Source organism: Micromys minutus, assembly GCF_963924665.1.
Source record: "Micromys minutus genome assembly, chromosome: 1".
NCBI lineage: Eukaryota > Metazoa > Chordata > Mammalia > Rodentia > Muridae > Micromys > Micromys minutus.
In genome coordinates, this window is record NC_137969.1 from 155,240,638 (window position 1) to 155,261,237 (window position 20,600).

Sequence of the window (20,600 nt, forward strand, 5' to 3'; positions counted from 1 at the left end):
GGGTGAGCTTAAGAAATCCTCTCTGGGCAGGTGAAATCGCTGAGCAAGTATAGCATTGGCCACCAAACCTGATGTGAGTCACATGTGTACCATGGTTCAGTGCTCCCCTTCCTCATTAAACAAACACCATAAATTAAAAAAAAAAAATCAGATCTGGAAAGATCTTCTGAAGTATGAATGCTTCCTGAGTTTTCTCTCCTTCCCGGTAATTCTCACATTTTACAGCAAGGCTTCATGTAGGATGTTTTGATCGCTGGAAGAACCTGAGATTTTATGTCTTCAAGGACGTGTCCCTTTCCCTACCACCATATAAGAATTTTCAGAATTTGCTGAGGAAGAAATGGAAGGGCCCCAGGGAGATTTAGTTCTGTCCAGACACAAAAAGCCTCTTCAGTTTCATATAGGGGGGTGCAAGCTGCAGCCAGGGATAGGAGTCGGAGATCATGCACCGGAGAGAGTTGGAGTCTAGGTGTGTGCAGACAAAACTCTGCATATGTGTGGCTCCCAGAGCCCATACCTACTATCTGAGGGCAGGGAAAGACAGCATTGATGTGGCCTGTGCATAGCCTCAGGTGGCTCTGTAGACTGCCCTGGGTGTGTAGTCAGAAGAACTGCAGCTGAGGGTCCCTGAGATCATCTTCTGACCGTCTTTCTGCTGCCTATATAGGAGGGAAGTCTTCCCCTAAGGGGCTATGCCTGTGACTAAGGCCTAGAACTTGTATCCAGGGACTGACCACAGTAGTTTGGGGTAAGCTGAGCTCATCAAAGAAGGGCTCCAGCCTTCCCTGTGGAGACAGAACTGAAAGGTGTGAAGGAAGCCTGCAGACACCTGCTGTTTCACAAGCTCTCCAAGGCTGGCTGAAGGTTGTCATAGTCTTGAGACAGAGAGAAAAATGTTACTTACATCAAAAAAGAGCCAGAAATGGGACCAGGGCCAGAACCACTTTCTGACACCCTTCACCTCGCCCCAACCTGTCACATTCCTGATCCTTCACAGGCAGATTCAAGCCTGCAGGAGCTGTGGGCGGGTTCTAGGAGGGTTGTGGGTGGCCTGGTGTTTTGCCAGTGAGGTAACCAGGAGACTGACACACTTGGGGGACTCCCCTCTTCCTTTCTGGGGTGCAAGGACTTATTGGGAAACTGTGGGCTTGTGTGTGTCTGGACAAGTCTAGAGAGGGGCAGGTGATTGCTGCCTAGGGCAACTGTTAGCTCCTTCACAGTCCGCATGACACTTGCTGTACCCTGGGCCCTGGGCCTTAAAAGAGACACCTTCTGTCCCCCCTGAGCACCAGCTCCTTATGACCCTTGAGCAGGTTAGAAGAAATCGGGTCAGAAGCATACAGAAGTCACTTGGCTGTCTGAGGGAAAAGGAACCCAGTGCTGCTGGCTTCCTCCAGCTCTCCTCCCTCTCACTGTCCAGACCTTGCCTGTGCTCTAGGTCTCATTGTCCCCAGTTTCTGGCAGGTCAGCCTCCCCTCCCCCCGCTGATGCACTTGGTTCACCGTCTTCAAATGGTTCTCTCACACAAGGCTGCCTGCCCCACCCTCTTCCTGCTCACCACTTCAGATCCCATCTCCAGGGTCTCTCTCATGGTCATGTACACGTCTGAGGAGGCATGGTGTGGGCAGAGGCCCAAGGTTTGGCTGAGCTGGCACAGTCAACCCTGTCCCTGAGGTGATCAGAGGGCAAGCCCCTACTAGGCAGCCTGATGTCTGTTCTCTGCTCTTCATGGGAGAAAGGCCAGCAGTGGTCCTTAACCTGTGGGTGGTGCCACCTTTGGCAAACTTTTATCTCCAAAATCGATTTACATTCCGATTCATCACAGGGACAAAGTTCCACTTAGGAAGCAGCAATGAAAATAATCGGGGGTGGGTTTTCAGAGACAGGGTTTCTCTATGTAGCTCACTCTATAGACCAGGCTGGCCTTGAACTCACAGAGATACACCTGCCTCTGCAGGACTTTAGTCCCAAGTGTTGGGATTAAAGACACTCACCACCACCATCTGGCAACAGAAATAATGTCATGGTTGGGATGTCACTGCAGCATGAGGAACTATGGCAAAGGTTTGCAGTCTTGGGAAGGTTGAGAACCGCCAGGAGGGAATAACCCCATCCAAGGCCTACTCCACCTGCAAGTGTCTTTGTGGTGAAACCTGGTGCCTGGTGAAGTGTTCCACATACGGGATCACCCCACCAGCCCTTAACCTTGCTCTGACTTCTGAGGGACACCTTGGGCTAATGTGAAACTCAGCTACTCTACACTCTTCACCAGTGAAATATTTCTAATCCAAGGAAGAAAAAAAAAAAACAATTTCTTTTGCTGGGTTCTCTGAAGTTTGGGCAGCATGGATGGGGTGGGGGAGGGGTAATGGAGGACATGCCCGTACCCACCATCCACTAATAATCCCAAAGGCTCTGGGGAATCTTTGGGGACTTGGGAAAACTTGTCATTGCTACCCTGCAGAGATCAACACATTCTGCGACATCAAGGATGAGATATATTGATACAGGTCTGAGAGTAAGAATCTAATTTGAGTCCAGATTATCTCTTTGAAGACAAGACTGGCTCTGGGCACCGAATGGTATCACCTAAGTGAGGAGAGTGAGTAGGAGCTGCTGTGGGGGGGCCTGTGCCCCAAGAGGTGCTCTGAGATGGAAAGAAGCAAGTCAACTGCCCAGTCTCGGAGGACATGGCTCTGCCTCTGGGGAAAGCAGGATGAAACCTTCCCCTGGGTCCGGTCATTGGTGGGGTCAAGCTTCTGAGCATTAGCTTGGCCAGCATCCCTTGGCTAACCTGCACCTCTTCCTGGGTGCAGTGGCAGAGGCTGTGCCCTTGTGAATCAGCCAACAGGCTGGTGTGAGCCTCAGAGCCCCACACTCACCATGCTATTCCAGATCCTGAGTGCGAGTGTGGTGGGATCCTGGGCCGAGGACCTTTCCTGGAAGAGAAAGGACTCTGTCACCTCCCCACCCTCAGGCTGTGGTGGCCTCCACAGACTGACTGACCCTCGAGAACAGGGCTGTGACCCATCCAGCTCTGTCCTATAGCTCCAGTCAGAGCTGTGGGGAACAGGGTGAGTCTCTAAACCTGAACTCAGAACAGGAGCAGGTGACAGAGATGTGACTCAGCTGTGGTCTGAATGGAGAAGTGAGGCATGGGCGGGGGGCTTTCTCCCTTATGAGCCATGGCTTTAAACGGCAAGTAAGTCTTAGAGGAAGCACAATGAGGCCAGCAGATAGGAGCTGCTCCCTGCTACAGCCCTGAAGGCTCAGAGGCTACAGGTTCCCAGGCACGTCCCCCTCTCAGTGCCATGGATTCAAGTGGCCCCTCCACCAGGAACCTTGGGGAGGAAGATGAAAATGCTTCTCTTCAGAGATGGAGGTAGAGGAGCATCCAAAGGGGAAAGCTAGAGGTGGTGGCCTTGAAGACCCCACCCTCAGTAAGCAGAGAGGTGAGAGGTAGCCAGGGCTTCCCAACCCTGAGTTCCATGTGTTAACTCATGGCATCTCCACATCCATTCTAGATGATGGAATATTAGCAACAGTCCTCATTCAGCAGATGTGAAGCCAAGGCAGGGAGAGGTCAAACCATTTTCCTGAAGTCACACAGTTACCCATTCCAGACGCAGGGCTTTAGGCTACAGGATCAGCCCTGGGTCCCTGCCCTTTACTTTGGAGCTGCCCTGCATCTCAGGATCTGCCTCATGGGGCTATGCAACCCTGGGAAGGAACTGCATGAGAAAAGGTGAGAGACTGTTGTGGTATTATCTCTGAGACTGTACCTCTCACATTCAATAAAGTCTGGGGCTTCTGTGGAGGAAGAGGAGGAGGAGGAGTCAAAGGCAGGGGCATGTGTGTGGTGTGGTCCAGACTTCCTCACCATCTACTTTCCACACTCTTAATGCCTCCCATAGCTTACTCACCAAGGGTGCTTCTAACTCAGAGAAGAAAGGCTGGAAAACCACGGCGAAGGACTCACGCTTGTTGAACTTGCTGGAGGCTAGGAGATCTTCCCAGGCTTCCTGAAGGGAGAGAGAGTGCATGCCAAGAGCCCAAGCCAGACAGAGTTGTTTAGCACACCCTGACCCCTCAACTCAACTACCTCCACATACAGTATACAATCAGATGCTTGCAAAGAGCCCCCCTTGCCTTCCACTCTGGGTCTCTTGAGGACTAAAATGGAGTTTTCCCTTGTCTCTTAAGTACCAGATAGAGAGCTGGAAACTCCTCTCCAGAAACTCAAAATGCCAAGGAGGAGCCATGTTCTTGGGGGCTAGGTCTGCAAAAGTACCCTGTCCCCCAGTCTATAATCTCCAGGTTAGACAGTGTCCCACATCTGCACTTATAATAATTGCATGAAAATAATGTTAATGCGTGCCAGCAGGCCCGTACTGAGCTGTTCAGTAGCTCAAGTGTAGGAATGGTGTCTTTCACTGAGCCCACTACACCCTACTTGGCCTCTTCTGTGAACTTCAGGAGCCATAGCTTGCCTTCATAGGGGCACCACCACTTGGGTGGAAGGAACCACACACCTAGCAACCAAGGCAGCAAAAGACATCTCAGAACTAATGGGCAAAGTTCTTCACTAGCTGCTATCAGCGCTAGCCCTCCCCCATCACACATGCTGTGGGTTATTGTAACAGTATGGATTGTCACAGGGAGTACTATCAGGGTACCCCTCACTGGTTCCCAGCAGTCCCGAATTTACCAAAGTCTTCTGGAGCTAGCTTAGTTCACTGTCTCCCATCATCCTGTTCTTCTCCTCCATACTCTCCCCCCCTCCCGAGAGCCAGCAGCCCAGGTTCCAATTGGGACTCACCTGATAGGACCACTGCATGACAGCCTGGGAGAGCTTTGTTGTCTCCTCTGAGCATTTGCAAACCTCTGGTGCAGGGCTGCAGGTCAGAGATTATACTGGTGGGTTAGGGCTATGGGGAGGGGGCTTCAACAGAGAGGGTATGATGGGGTAGGGGTGGGTGCAGAGAATTACTTAGGAAGGAGGGACATTGCAGCCTTAGAAGGTGAAAGAGAACAGAGACAAATGGTGGGTGGGAAGGTTGGGGGTGTGTGATAAAAACAACTTGGGGAGGAAAGGGTTTATTTGGCTAATCTATTCCACAGAGGGAAGCCAAGGCAGACATTCAAGATGGAGGGAATGTGGAGGCAGGAGCTGGTGCAGAAGCCACAGAGGAGGGCTGCTTACTGGCCTGCACTCATGACTTGCTCAGTCTGCTTTCTTTCTTCTTCTTTCTTCTGGTTTTATTGGATATATTTTATTTACATTTCAAATGTTATCCCTTTTCCGGATTCTCCTCCATATCCCCTATCCGATCACCCTCCCCCTGCTTCTATGAGGGTGTCCACCCCCCATCCTCCACCCCTCCTTCCCACCCTGACATTCCCCTACACTGCAGCATCAAGCCTTGGCAGGACCAAGGACTTCCCCTCCCGATGATGCCTAACAAGGCCATCCTCTGCTACGTGTGCAGCTGGAGCCATGGGTCTGTCCATGTGTACTCTTTGGATAGTGGTTTAGTCCCTGGGAGCTCTGGTTGGTTGGTATTGTTGTTCTTATGGGGTTGCAAACAACTTCAACTCCTTCAATTCTTCCTCTAACTCCTCCATTAAAGGCCCCGTTCTCAGTTCTATGGTTGGCTGCGAGCATCAGCCTCTGTTTGTGTCTGGCAGAGCCTCTCAGGAGACAGCTATGTCAGGCTCCTGTCAGCATGCACTTCTTGGCATCAGAAATGTTGTCTGGGTTTGGTGACTGAATATGGGCTGGATCCCCAGGTAGGGCAGTCTCTGGATGGTCTTTCCTTCGGTTTCTGCTTCAAGCTTTGTCTCCATATTTCCTCCTGAGAATATTTTTGTTTCTCTTTCTAAGAAGGACTGAAACATCCACACCTTGGTTGTCCTTTTTTTAGCTTCATGTGGTCTGTGAATTGTATCTTGAGGATTCTGAGCTTTTGGGCTAATATTCACTAATCGATGATTGCATACCATGGGTATATTTTTGTGATTGGGTTACCTCACTTAGGATGGTATTTTCTAGATCCATCCATTTGCCTAAGAATGTCATGTACTCATTACTTTTAGTAGCTGACTAGTATTCCATTGTGTAAATATACCAAACTTTCTGTATCCATTACTCTGTTGACAAACATCTGGGTTTTTTCTAGTTTCTGGCTATTATAAGTAAGGCTGCTATGAACATGGTAGAATATGTGTCCTTGTTATGTGTTGGAGCATCTTTTGGGAATATGTCCAGGAGTGGTGTAGCTGGGTCCTCAGGTAGTACTATGTCTAAGTTTCTGAGGAACTGCCACTGATTTCCAGAGCCTGCTTTCTCATGGCACTTAGGACCTAACTAACGGGTGTCCCCACCCACAATGGGCTGGGCCCCTCTCCTACCGATCATTAATGAAGAAAATGCCTTACAGGCTTGCCTGCTGACAGTCCCACTTATGGAGGCATTTTCTCTTGTAGGGTTCCCTCCTCTCAGATGACTCTATCTTGTGTCAAAATGACATAAAACCGGCTAGCACAACTGACCCCTTGTCAGCTTGACACACACGTCACTACAAAGCCATAACCTTTTCTCTCTTGTTCATCTCCTAGATTTCATGTTAATAAATATCAGTGTAAAACATATTACAAAGTTGAAAGCCAAATAGACTTTACAAATTCAAACACTTCAAAATGTAGTCCTTTCTAAAAGGTAAAAAAAAAAAAAAAATCTCTTTTAAAATATAGTTTCCATAAAACTCCAAAATTTCTTTAAAAGTTCAAAGTCTCTCAACTGTGGGATCCTGTAAAATCAAAATAAGTTAAAAACTTTGTTACTTCAAGAGGGAAAAGGCAGGGCACAATTACACTCTGAATAAAGCAAACTCTCACTCCAACTGTGTAAATCACTCAGTGTCCAATGTCTGGGATCCACTCACAATCTTCTGGGCGCCTCCAAAGGGCCTGGGTCACCTCCCCAGCTCTGCAAGCCCATTGGAGTGCACATGGCTCATCTCCTCAGCCCAGGCCCTCAGTACTGCATGACCTGTTGTACTTGGCATTTACACATTCTGGGACCTCTTGCTGCATCTGCGCTGCACGTCTGTTCATTCCTAGGCTCTCCATCTCCCATGCTGTCTTCTGAGACTCTATTCTTGCTACACAGTGCCAAACCTCAGATGTTCTCCACGATCCCTTCATGTCTTCAAAACCAGTGCCACCTGAGTGACTCTGGAACTCAGCTTCTGTGTGCTCTCAAGAAACAGTTCTCAGAAGGTTCCACTTCACCCATGCTGGTCTCTTCGTAATCACCACTAATTTCTCAGCTCCAGCATCAGTTATCCCAGCAAAGCAAAGGTTTGACTTCATCTCTGGTCTCTTGTTAATCACAGCTGATTCTGCAGCCCAGCTGACCAGAACCACAGAGACTTAATTCTAAATATGCAACGACGCTGAGAGTCAAGTGACTCTCAGACTTCTGAAATTTCACAAGGCAGACCACCATCATCTACTCTGACCTCAGGTTCATTCACCAACCTTTGAATCCTCAATGGCCTTTCTAGCCCAAAGTTCCAAAGTGAACCTACAACCCCCGCCCAAACAATGTGATCAGGTCTATCACAGTGATACCCTGAAAACCTGGTACCAATCTCTCTTAGTTAGGGTACCAATTTCTCTTACTACTGCTGTGATAAGACACTGTGACTAAAAGCATGGTGGATAAAAAGAAGAAAAGGGATTTATATGGTTTAAAATATCCCGAATCATGGTCCACTGAGGGAAGTCAAGGCAGGAACTCAAACAGGGCAGGAACCTGGAGGCAGGAGCTGATGCAGAGGCTACGGAGGAGTGTGGCTTGATCTTGAGGCTAAACAATGCCCTACAGTCTTGTCTCTAGCTTGGCTTAACAAAGACATTTTTTCTCAATTAGGGTTGCTTCTCAGAAGACTCTAGCTGTGTCAAATTGACACAAATGGCCAGATCAGGGTGAAAGGTACCCATGAAGCCCTTGTCCCCAGGGTCAGGATATGCCATGAAGACATTCTTCCTCTTTCACGCTGCTCCCCACTTGATCACCACCCAGAAACCCACACCCCATCCTTACAATCCTGTCCTTTCCCTTCAGAACCCCTCTTTCTTTTCTCCGCTGGCTTTGCTCTGACCTTCTTCACACGAACTTCTTTCCCAGAATCAAAGACAAGATTCTGAAGCTAAAGTAAAAGTCTTATGAAAATTTTCAGAAACAGAATCAAGTTCTGAGACATAAAAATACATTGTTTTTTTTTTTTCTAGTCATTTTCCAGAGTAATTCTTCTTATCACTAGAGATGCTCTGCCAAACCTGTGTGTTTGTTTAAGGGTTAAGACTGTGTCTCATGAAGGAGCCCAGGCTTGCTTCAGTTTTGTTGTATACAGCTTTGCCTGCTGATCCCTCTGTCTCCTAAGTCCTGGGACAACAGGTTTGTGGCACCACGCCTAGTTTTCTGCCGTGCTGAAGACTGACAGCAGTTTGTGCATGCTAGGCAAACACTCTTTCAACTGTGGTTTAAACTCTCAAATCATTTGGGGGTGGGGTGGGGCTCTGGTACTGTCACTGTGTCAACCACATTAAATATTGCAACATTGTCGCTGGCTCTGGCATTCACTAGCATGTGAGCAGGACAGCCATTGGCCTGTCCAGCCTCCATGCTTGGGTCTCCCCTGGGATCAGCGTGTCTGGAGAGCCCGTGCAATACTGGAAAGGACTCTAGCCAGGCTGAGCATGGCAGACATGGCTCTGGCAGGCCCTGCCCTTCACCATTCCCCATCTTGCCAAAAACTCCTAGATTCCATTCCTAAAGCTAGTCCCCAAGGTCCACTCCCTTATTTGGCCAATTTCTAAACCTTCTCCCCCTGAGGCTAATGACCAAGGTCCAGCTATCAAAGTATTGAAATCCAGTAATCAAATATCCCTTTGGCCCATCTAATTAACATACCCAATTAAAATTAAACATCTCATCCTAATACAGGGTTTCTTCTTCTGCCTTTCTAAACTGCCATTTTCCTATGGGCCATGTCTTTCTCCTCTCTATATAGAGGTAGGTTTTTGTCCTCCTGGACAAATAGCCCTTACCCCTCTCTCTTGCCCCCTTCCTTTGTCCCTTATCCCCGCCCTTTGTCCCTCTGGGGTAAATAAATCTCCTTTGTGCTGAAAACACGGTCTTGGAGTCTTGACCTACTTACGTTGAGGTCCCTACAAACACAACAGATGGTGGTACTACTTTATGTCTATCTGTCTGTCTGTCTGTTCCCACCCCAATTTTACCTGAAACCAGTCTCTTGATCTTGATGAGACATGGTCAAAACCTCAGAGAGATCTACCAAATTCACAAATGCTCTGGGGACCTAGGAGATGAAGAGACATAAGAGACAAGAAGAGACACACCCATGTGCCAAGCTGCTATGGCTGCCTCTGGACCCTCTGGAACCCTGTGGGCCTGGCTTGGGGACCATACTTTAGAGGGTCTGGATGAGGCTGGTCAAACGTGTTAACCTTTCAGCTGTGCATCTCAGAATGCTTCTCTTGCCTCTCTGGCGGTCAGTGAGGCCCATATTCTGCAGAAGCACGCTGTGTATATGGGAAAGTGAGCCACAGCACTGTTCTTGGGTTCTCACAACCTGCAGCTTCCGGAGAGGCCAGTCTCCATTGGAAATCAGGGGCGCTTAGCTCTCTGAGAGTGCCCAGTCCCTACCCTACCCCCAACCCCAGGAGCATTCCTTTTCTGGACAGGAAGGAGATGGAGTCCTTTGAGCTTTCCAATCTCAGGGTCTTGTCCTCTTACTCCTGCAAATGCCACTGAGAGTGAACCCAGCCCCGCCCATGCTGTCCTGAGAAGAACCTCCAGGGCACCCAGAAATGATGCTTGCCTCACGTTCCATGTCCCAAGGCCCCAGAGGCTGGGAAGCCATTGTCTTACCTCATGGTGCAGGTAATCCAGCACCCCCCACAGCTTCTCCATGTGCCTCATCACGTGCCTTTTCTGTGAGGAAACAAAGGGTGAACAAGGGCAGCAATGGGGGGGACACAAGGCCCAGATACCCGGATTCAGACGACCCCACAGAGACTACGGCAAATGCTTGATGGAGACCCTGCTTCCCCACAAGTGTAGAATCTCAGAGCTGCTTTGTTTGGTTTGGGCTTTGGGTCCAGTCTGTGTTTCTCTAACCCATCCTCCACCTTGCACCTGGGAGGCGCTCCACATCAGAGAAGGGCAAGCCCAAGGCTGAAACATGATGGGAACCACTATGGTGGCTCTGATGTTCCAGACCAAGGTCGAGAGAAAATGAATCTGAAGAGGGAATACGATCAACCTGGATTTAGAGTCCCAGTCAAATCTCAGAACTTCCAAAACAGGACCTGAAGCAGTTATTAGTGGGTAAAACGCATGTGCTTCCAAAGCCTGCTGAACATATTTGATCCAAGGATTGTTCTTAATGTCCACACATCATGACATCTCATCTCTCTCTCTCTCTCTCACACACACACACAGATACAAAATATATTAAATTTTTAAAAAATCCAAAACTTCCCCAGGGCACAGGCTAACTGTCTGGGCAATCCAGGACTAGAAGTGTTTGTCTTTGGAGTCTTTTGGGTGTGGGGTATTTGCATAGATTTTTATCAACTCCCAATCCTGAAATCCTCAAAAGTTTGTGGATTTTGGATTTCTAATCAGAACTCCAAACTGGGCTGTTTGCCAGATCCCTCCTTTCCACCTCCACCCCTGTGCTATAGTTGCTCTGGGTAAGAAAAAAACAGTCTCTGAGAGTTTTGAGGACCCTATTACTGGGATGTATAAATCCGTCCACCCCACCTAGTGCAGCCCTCTCCCCATCTTTGCAGACACTAAGCTGATGAGGGAACCTCTAAATTTGACCTCTGGTTATCATTCCGATGTGCAGAATCAAGTGCAGAAGAAGACAGACGCCTCAGCAGGCTGCAGACTAGCTGTCCCCTGCAGCAACGGGGCTCAGACAGCAAGACAAGGAAGGGCAAGAAGCTATGTCATTACCTGGGGGACAGGGGCAGGCACTGTAGAGGCAGCTGCCAATCATCTGATGAAGGTTGCGGGGAGGGCCCCCCCCACAGCCTAGGAAGAAGTGCCCATGTCTGCCTCTCTGCTCCTGCTTCCGTGAGAGGCTGGACTCCAGCTCATCTGTTGGCATTGGCCAGTGATAACAGGCACTGTCTGCATTCTTCTGAGCAACACACTTTCCTTCCCGAAGAGCCTTAGGACATGGGTCCAGAAAGGTCTCCGCAACTCATCTGTACCATATTCAGGTCATCCCTCCTCCCTTGGGGACCTGGAAGAGCATGGTGCTCCCACTCCCAAGTGTAAGCTTGCTTTAGAAACCCCTGGGTCAAGGGTTTGCCTCTAGACATTTGGGGAATCTAGTCTCGTTTAGCCATTCAGTGGAATGGTTGTCACTTAGCTCAGCCACCACCCATGTCCAAGTGGAAGACATGATATACAATGACTGTCACAGACATCTGTGTCTTCAGACTGCTTTCATCACGAATCAGTTTATGTGCTTCCTGATGCAGTCCAGTGCATGCATTCAGAGCAGAGAAAGCAAAGATGTCGTGAGTCCACAGCCCCCTCCATCTATGCAGTACACTAGGATACTTTATATTCCTGTTCCCTTCTCCCTCCCTTGATTTTACAATGTTGTTGGGACCTTTCTGACTTATTTGTGAGCACCCACTAATGTCCTGGCACCCATGGCCTGACAACCTAGAAAAACAATTCTATATGTTTAAAATAGACAAGTGGCTGTCGGTATGGCCGTGTGTAAACGCATGATTGTAATGAGAGGCAGTGAATCCAAACCGGGGAGCAGATCGCTCAGCAAGAATCGGTCTAGTCTGTCGGCATCAACATGATCAGGGCTTGACAATATATGGTTGTGAAAAGTGCACAGGGCACCCCTATATGGGAACGTCCTGTGAACCGTGACCAACGGTGATCTGCATATTGAATACATTTTAATGAAAACGAAGAATATTAAAGGTAAAAAAAAAAAACTTGCGTATTTCTCATGGAACTAAAACTTAATTTAAAAAAAAAAAACCCAAGTCACATGTACTTAGAATGCATCATGTACTCCATAATGTTTGAAGAGACAAACATATTAAAGGCAAAAAAAATCATATAAGATTGCTTAGCTGCAAGTTAGAGGACAGAGAAGAAATCTTGAATGAGTGTGAATGCGTTCTCGCACACCAGGGAGAAAGGAATGCCGTTCTGAGCACACTCATCATACATGTTCTATCACATACGATAGGACATTGCTGAGTCTACATGTGAGAGGGCAGATTTACATATGGGCTTGGTAATGTGTTACCAGCTAAAGAGTAATGAGGGGAGATGCAGAGGCATGCAGCAATATGTAAGTGTGTGATTGTGTATGTCAATGCACAGGTGCACTTGACCCCAGAGAGAACAAAGGGAACACGTAAAGTTCACTTGGTCCTGGTGAACAGAGATGGTCTTAGTCTGTGTACAACACACTCAGGAGATCTGCAGGGACAACAGGCCTGAGAGCTGGCCAGGGAAGGGAGGTTTTTAACCATGATTCTCTTGGGATCCTACGGCACTAAAGAAAGGAAGCTTTGATAGTGGCCCAGGGATTGGTGAAAATACGGAGCATTTGGAAGAAGGCAAGACGTGGCAGGGGAGGGGCACATCAAGAAACGTAGCCATTCCTGAGACATCCCTGGTCTGACAGATCCTGAGAGCGGGACTGAGGGGCAGTAGGCAAGTGGAGGTTGGTGGCAGTTGAACTTTAGACTCACAAGGGAGAGCGCGCGTATCCTTTATATTGCTGCAGCCTATGTTCCCTAGCTCCCATACGTCTTCAGCTGATTGGAGCTGGTCTTTGGTAAACACTGAAGTCACAATCTGTGATGTAGTAATCTACGTGTATACTAAGTGAGGCCACATGTTTTGTTCCCAGGAAAGCCAAAGAGCCTCAACAAGAAGATCCACGGGTCATTTACCTTTGGTAAACACCAAATACCAGTGTTTCCACCCAAGCTGGGCTCAGGGTTAGGGTGAGGTGAGTGTATGTGTTCTACACTAGTGTGAGGCAAGTATATGTGTTTTACACTAGTTAGTGTGAGGCGAGTGTGTGCATCTGACACTGGCTGCTCACAGGAAGGCAGGACTGAGAGAGGCAAAACCGTTCTTAGCTAACTAGTCAGCTGGTTCTCTTGGGGTGCAGAACGGTCACTGACTCAGTTTCTCCAGGCCCCGATTTCTTTCTCCAGTACAAGAGACTAGAGAGCACAGACATCCACAGTAGGAACATAGTCAATGTGAAACTTCCGAGCAGTGTTTTACAGGGGGTTCATATTCACAGTATATAAGGGACTAACAAAGTTAAACACTAAAGAACAAATGGCCAGATGCCCTGAATACAGCCAATAAATCCATGACAAGGTGATCACTGTCATTAGTCAACACAGAAGTACAAATCAGGATCACACTGATAATCTATCACATCCCAGCCGGAAAGATGTTCTTTAAATGAACAAGCACTTCAGGGTGAGGGGAAAGGGGCTCCTTACTGGGGCAGTATGAATGAGTGAGCTGCCGAAAAGTTAGTAGAGAGGTTCGTCAAGAAGTAAAAAAATCAAAACTACCATAAAAGCCAACACAGCACTCCTCAGAATGCTAAAGGATCCTAAGTCAGGATGCCTTAGTGTCATCTGTATGTCTACATAGTGGAACACTATACATCCATAAAAAAGGATGAAATTGTGTCATTTGCAGGAAAGTAGACGACCTGGAGATCATCACATAAACAAAATACAAACATACATTTTCTCTCCTATGCAGCAGAATTTAGGGGGTTTTTTCTTTCTTTTTTGTTTGTTTTGTTTTTGTTTTTTGTTTTTTTTTTTTTTTTTTTTTTTTTTTTTTTAAGGCAGGAGGTAGAAGAGGAACTATTTAGCAAGAAAGAAGTAGAAAAGCAGAAGGAGGGAGAAAGGGTAGTGGGTGTACGGAGGTAGATGACCTTACCTGCTGAGCAGAGGGACACAGGTGGCACCGGCTTGTGTTACTGAAGAACACAGTGATGAGTTTCCAGTCCTTCTCAAAATCAAGTTGCTGCATTGTAACAACAGAGACGTAAGAGCTTGGGCCAGAAGTCTGTCCGTCTGTTTCTCAGTCCCATTCCCCATCTACCTTAAATCACTGTTAGGGCCGCTTTTGTTAGTCTCAAGCATCTGATCCTCCTGCCTCTGCCGCTTGAGTACCAGGATTATAGGCATGATTTACCACCAGCTTAGATGTTCTTTCTTTCCCTCCCTCCCTCCCTTCCTTCCTTTCTCCCTTCCTTCCTTCCTCCTTTTTCTTCTGGTTAGAATTATTAATTTACTTTATGTATGTGAGTACGCTGTCATTGTCTTCAGACACACCAGACAAGGGCATCAGATCCCATTAGAGATGGTTGTGAGCCACCATGTGGTTGCTGGGAATTGAACTCAGGACCTCAGGAAGAACAGTTAGTGCTCTTAACCACTGAGCCATCTCTCCAGACCTCTTTCTTTCTTTCTTTCTCTTTTTCTTTTTCTTTTTCTTTCCTTCTTTCCTTCTTTCCTTTTTCTCTTTTTTTCTTTCTTTTTGTCAAAAGTAGTACTTGACAGTCTAACGTGGAGTAAAAGTTAGTATTTTGTTGTATTAAGGGGCATACCTTGATATAAAAAATTCTTTTGCAATGTCAAATTGAACCTAGAGTCTTGTGCATACTAAGTAAGTACTCAGGCTTTGAACTTGAGATCCTCCTGCCTCCGTCTATCAAGTAGCTTTATTCACAGGCCTCTACCAGGCTCATCTCTGAAAGGATATTTTTAAGGAAAAGAGGACCTTACAAGGTTTAGCTACAATGATGCCTTGTCCGTAGGAATGGGAGTCAGCAACTAGCATAGACATCTGAAGTAGTGTATTATTGTGAAAGCTCACGTAAGCAAGGCACTGGTTGTTGTTAAAATGAAAATGGAAGCTGTAATTAACATCACCAGGAAAACTGAGAAAAGTTAAGTACAGAAAGCACGCATAGCCGGTAGCACACCATTTTACACAGATATACATACTTAGAAAAAATGTGAAAGGGAATATGGACAAAATCATTACCAGTAATCTTTGGGTGTTGGGCTTAAGGGTGGTTTAGTATTTCGTTTGCTTTCTGATTTTTCTATAGTGAATACACTGAGCACTTAACCAAACAAACTTGTTTTCTGAGGCAGTACGGTGTTGCTAGGAAACACTTTGAATTCTGACCTTTAGGATTTAGCTCTCACTGACTGCTTGAACTTGGCCTTGTCACATGACTTCTTGGAATTTTAGTTTCTTCATCTTCAAAATTACAGGGTTAGATTCAGGACTGCCCAGCTATTATGCAGAACAATTGCACTCTTATTATCATTATGATAGCCTAATGTCCATTGCCGGGGAGACTGGATTTGGTTTGTTTTTTTGTTTGTTTTTAGAGAACAAAGTCTAACTCTGTGCTCCAGGCTGGTGCCAAATTGCCCAGGATGAGCCTCCTTAGCCGTGTGGCTGTAAGTCACCATCCCTGGCTTTGATGGGACTTAGAATCACCCAGGAGATACACTTCTCTGCTTGCCTTAGAGGGCAGCTCTAGAGAGGTTTGAGGGAAGAGCCACCAGAAACAAGCCAGAGGGCTCCAGCATTCTTCCTCTTTGCCTCCTGACCGAGAGACACAATGCAATCAGATGTCTCATGCCGCGGCCATGCCTTCTCCATCGTGGTGAACTATACCCTGCAAACCATGAACCAAAATCTTCCTCCCTGAGTTGTTTTTTGTCAGGTAACTTATTCTCTCTCTCTCTCTCTCTCTCTCTCTCTCTCTCTCTTTCTCTCTCTGTGTGTGTGTGTGTGTGTGTGTGTGTGTGTGTGTGTGTGTGTCTGTGTGTCTGTGTGTCTGTGTGTGTGTGAGTGTATGTGTGTGAGTGTGTGTGTGTGTGTGTGTGTGTGTGTGAGTGAGTGTGAGTGTGTGACTGTAGGTATTTCCTTCTACAACTCTATTTTTCTGAGACAGTGTCTCTTGCTGAACCTAGTGCTCTCAAATTTGGTCAGACTGGCTGGTCAGCATGACCCAGGGATCCTCCTGTCTCCTCCCTCCCAGTGTTGGGGCTACAGGTACATACCATTCTGCCTAGTTATTACGTGGGTGCTAGGAATTGAACATGGGTCCTCGAGATTACACAATAGGCATTTGTCTCTGACTGAGCCATTTCCCCAGCACTGAGTAATCAGTCACGATAGCAATCACTGCTTCAATGACAATGATAGCCAGTGGCTTTTATTGAACGTCGACTGTGCCTTGCCCAGCATCACACAGCGATAAGCGGAAAGTCCAGGTCATATGCAAGCCAGTCTCTCTAGAACCCAGCCACCTGTCTGTGGAAAGGTCATTAGGTCCGTCTGCCCAGCTTCTGCTCTTGCTTCCACACAAGAAATCATCCCAAATAAATCATCCTAAACAGAGCCTGCTACTCTTTCCTCTGAAGTGCTCTTCAGAACATTATAGTGAAAGGGGCATTTCCTAAGAGCCCAGGACACGTGAGGTGTGCACCAGGGCCGTCAGCACTCTGTTTCGGGCCATTGTCTTGCAGAAAACCTGGACATTCTGCCCACATCAGAGTTCAAATGCCTCTTACCGGGTTGCCTTTCAGATGCCTCACCAGCTCTTTAGCCTGAATCCACAAGTCTCTGAGGAGTAAAAAGCACAGTCAAAAAGGTCGTATTCTTAAGGTTCAGGAAGCTGACGCCCTCACCCCAGCGCAGCTGCCAATGTCTGAGCCGGAGACTGCCCTCAACTGCCCTGGCTTCCGAGGCACAGACTTGGCCTAACCTTTAAAGTCCACTGAAATCAACAGGGGAAAGCTATTTGGACACTGACTTAATGAAGTCCTCTATTTCAAAGCTCTCTGACAGTTGTCAGTTCCCTCAAGTCCCTACATACCCAAGGCCAGCAAGCATGTACAACCCCAGGGAGGGAGGGGGAAGAAGAAAACTTACTCGGCAGCAGTGTGGGCTGCGGCGCTCTTCCCAGAACACGTGGGCATCAGAACAGAAGGGTTGAAATGTCTGATGATATCTGAAAGGGCTACAGAGAGAGCCAGGGGTCACCTCAAAAGACTAATGACAACCTAGGGTGACAAGAAGCCTTACTGCTTTCATTCCAAGGCTTTTGCCATCAGGTGACCCCCAAGGTGGACCGTGGAAAGGGAAGAGAGCTAAATCGAGCATCAGCCTACGTCGGCCAGGCCCAAGGTCGACTGCTCTCCAGGCGTACCCTCATTTACTCCCAAGGAGACTGAAATGGAGACATCAAGCAAGTAGTGTCAGGTCCCCCAGCTGACAGAAACTGCTGGGATTAGAACCGGAACTCTGGGCTGCCTTCCCGTCTTCTCCCTTGCTCCTCGTGAGTGACAGCAGGGCGGGAAAGCTCCGGGGAACATGCAGAGAACATGTCACCAAGCTGACAGCCAGAAGACTGCCAAAAATAGTGCTGTCAGGAATGTTTAAGTCGCGTCTTGCTCCTCAGAGAGGACAGGGCGGATCAGGGAGGGTGGGCTGCAGAGGCAAATGCCTCTTCCTCCCCCTTCTTTTTGCCTGATCCTCATGGAGCCCAAGGTTTATGGAAGCAAGATTCAAAGGGCTTCAGGAGAATTCTCTCTGGGTGTACACACTTGCAGATAACAGGCAGGGAGAGAGAGAAAAGCTGGGCTGGGGGTCAAGAGACTGGCTTCATGACCACAGGTGGTCACCAAAGTCACACAGTTCAGGGTTGCCATCCTTACCCCATGCACATGAGCCAGGCTTTCTCATCTGTGATGAGCTTGCAGGATCCCAGGCTCATGGGTAAGAAGCACAGAGCTTTGGACTCAGTTCAATGTGATAAGAATGACACACATGTGTGCATGTGGGGACCACTTCCTCATGTGAGGACACTTGCTAAAGGCTGGTGAGAGCACACATATACTAAGTCACTGGAAGAACTACTTTCCAAACTAAAAATGAACAAACTTCCCCTTAAAACTTTTCACAAAAAAAATTGTCTATCAATTTGTCTCACCTGCTGGGGTCTTGGTCTATGGTTGCGTAGTCTTGGGGGTTCCCTGATTGTAGGGGACAGAACAAAAAGACAAGGGTCGAGGGGATAGATGCCCTGGGTTTCCAGGGACCCTGCTACTTACTGAATGACAACTTTGGGGAAAAGTCTGTATCTGTTTTCCACATTCAGTTTTTCCATATGTAAAATGGCCTCAGATGGAAAGGTGTGGCTTGATGCGGAGGTCACTAGAGTACTCTAAAACTCAGGTCAGAGAGGGAAACATTTGTGCCTGGGTCAACCCCATCATGCACTAAATGGGTCTGGACACCCCTAAACAACTTTCTCTGTGGAACTCCTGCCATGGCTGTCAGTAATGGCTGCCAGACATTATGTGTTCCTCCCTACTCAGAGCACCCTCAGCTTCAGAAGTCCTGATGCTGAGGACTTCAGGGGCAAGGTCAGCCCTCCCTGTCACCTCTGCTGCCCTCTGCCTAAGTGGGGTTCCTGATTGTGGTTAAACATGGAGGACTGAGGAGAGATAGTGGTAAACAAACAAACAAACAAACAACAACAACAACAAAAAACCAGGCAAAGAAACAAAGTGGTCCTGGGGTTTCCTGGTCCAAAGAGCATCTTCACAGGGTGGTGCGGGGGTTCTAGAGACCAAAGAGCATCCTCATGTGCCCCTACACTGACCACCTCATCTTCTCTTCTACCATTTGAACAGAAACAAGTCTAGGCCTCAGCATAGTTGTGACAGCCACCTAGTGAAAGGCCACTCTGACTCCTTCCATCCTAATCCTCATCAGCCCCTCACTAGCCAATCAGGTGACAGGAGTGCTGGATAGTAGCCTCAACCTTCCTTACTGGATCATGATGGACAGGTTCCTCATCCTTGTTCTTTTTAAGAACTGAGGACATCACAGATCCTTCGTGACAGAGCACCAGCCACCCTCTGCTCATCACTGGCGGGGTGGCAGCTGAGCCTTGCTCACTCATCTCACAAGCAGCAGGATGGCACACTACCCAGGCGAGCTCAGTGGCATTATGGACCCAGGGCTCTAGTGTAGCCTATGAGAGTCACAAAGGTCCTCTGGCATCAAATGCAGATGCCAGATCACAGCAATTGGGTTCATCTGGATACAGAGAAGCCGGCATATTAATCCAGATTATTACTCTTTTCACTTTCTTCACTTCCCTTCCCAGAGCCCAGAATGTTTCTATGGCAAGTGAAGGAGAGGTTATAGAATAAAGTCTTATTTTACAAATAAATAGAAAATTAGGCTTTGTTCTTCCTCTTGGGCAGGAGGAAGGATCCAGGACATTTTTCTTAGGTAAGTGCCATGAATCCACCTTTGAGGTAGTCACACAGGAGCAGGAGCCCACAGGCTTTGGTCCTGTCTTCCCAGTTCCCCCTTTCCCTGTCTGTTTCTTGTGATTTCTATTCAGGACCTGTGACCTTCTATCTCTTGCCTCCCTTATCAGTTTCCCTGGCATGCCTTCCCTTCTTTCCAGGCACGGGTGATGTAATGAAGCAATACAGTGCATCTTCCTTATCAACAAAATGTCTTCTGTGTCTTTGGGGGTAGGGACAATTTGGGGTCTGTGTAGAAACTCAGGACTCACCTGTCATGATTCCCATGCACACCTTCTGTGGCTCGTTCTCAATGCTGTAAAAGAGGTGATCACACAGGATCAGACAGCATTTATCATTCACGGGAGCCTCTTCCTTGGACACCATAGGCCATTTCCTAACAAGCTTTAGCCTATCCTTGCTTTGGGGGCAGTGAAGGACAAAGAGCTCCCTCTGGATTCTCTTCCCAAGCTCTCTAGTTCTGTCCAAAGCTGAAGAGGACACTGAGTCTAGTGTAAAATGATTCTGGTCCAAACCCTAAAAGGTCCTCCAAGAGCAGAGGGAGGAGGCCCTTTGCCAGTCACAGGAATTCCAATTTTCTGGTCTTTGCCACTTCTCTCTCATTCACCCAGAGGAGCCACAGGAACCCCAGGTTCTGGGTGGTTCTGGGTGGTTCTGGTCACTGCTGTACCCCTAACCCTTAAGCAAAGACTTTGAACTCTCTGCTCCTTGATGTCCCCCATCAGTGGAGCAAGGAGTGAGATGAGGGTGTGTGTGGTGTGTCTCTGCCAGCTGTGCTCCAGGATGGGTACCTTTGAGGTTTCTCCATGTTGACCGTGCCAGAGCCAGGGGCCGGAGGCTGAAAGAGATAGATACTTGGTGTGAGTAAGTCAGCCAGTGGAAGGCAGCATGATTCAGGGAGGCTACGAGTCCAAAGAAAGACCAAGTCTACCTTGCTCACTGTATGGGGGGGGGGGGGGGGAAGCACACTCTGCTCCTCCACTGCTTGTCAGTCTGACCCTCATAACAAAATGGCAGACTGCTTTCCTTGGGGCATAGATTTAAACACAACGTAAGTCACATTATATTCTACACAGAATCAAAAGGTTGGTGTA

General features: G+C 47.9%; 1 protein-coding gene across 1 annotated transcript in view; it reads right to left on the bottom strand.

Annotated features, from left to right (window-relative positions):
• PLB1 (phospholipase B1) overlaps nt 1–20,600 on the bottom strand; it is a gene marked incomplete at its 5' end in the record, with an annotated part of 119,854 nt that overhangs the window by 77,580 nt on the left and 21,674 nt on the right. Inside the window, 10 exons of the mRNA XM_080932949.1 lie at nt 2,883–2,939; nt 3,924–4,022; nt 4,820–4,895; nt 9,310–9,389; nt 9,962–10,024; nt 14,069–14,155; nt 16,732–16,783; nt 17,093–17,180; nt 19,758–19,801; nt 20,298–20,344. Of these exons, the coding sequence (XP_080789075.1) occupies nt 2,883–2,939; nt 3,924–4,022; nt 4,820–4,895; nt 9,310–9,389; nt 9,962–10,024; nt 14,069–14,155; nt 16,732–16,783; nt 17,093–17,180; nt 19,758–19,801; nt 20,298–20,344 (693 nt within the window). The remainder of the gene's footprint in view (nt 1–2,882; nt 2,940–3,923; nt 4,023–4,819; nt 4,896–9,309; nt 9,390–9,961; nt 10,025–14,068; nt 14,156–16,731; nt 16,784–17,092; nt 17,181–19,757; nt 19,802–20,297; nt 20,345–20,600) is intronic.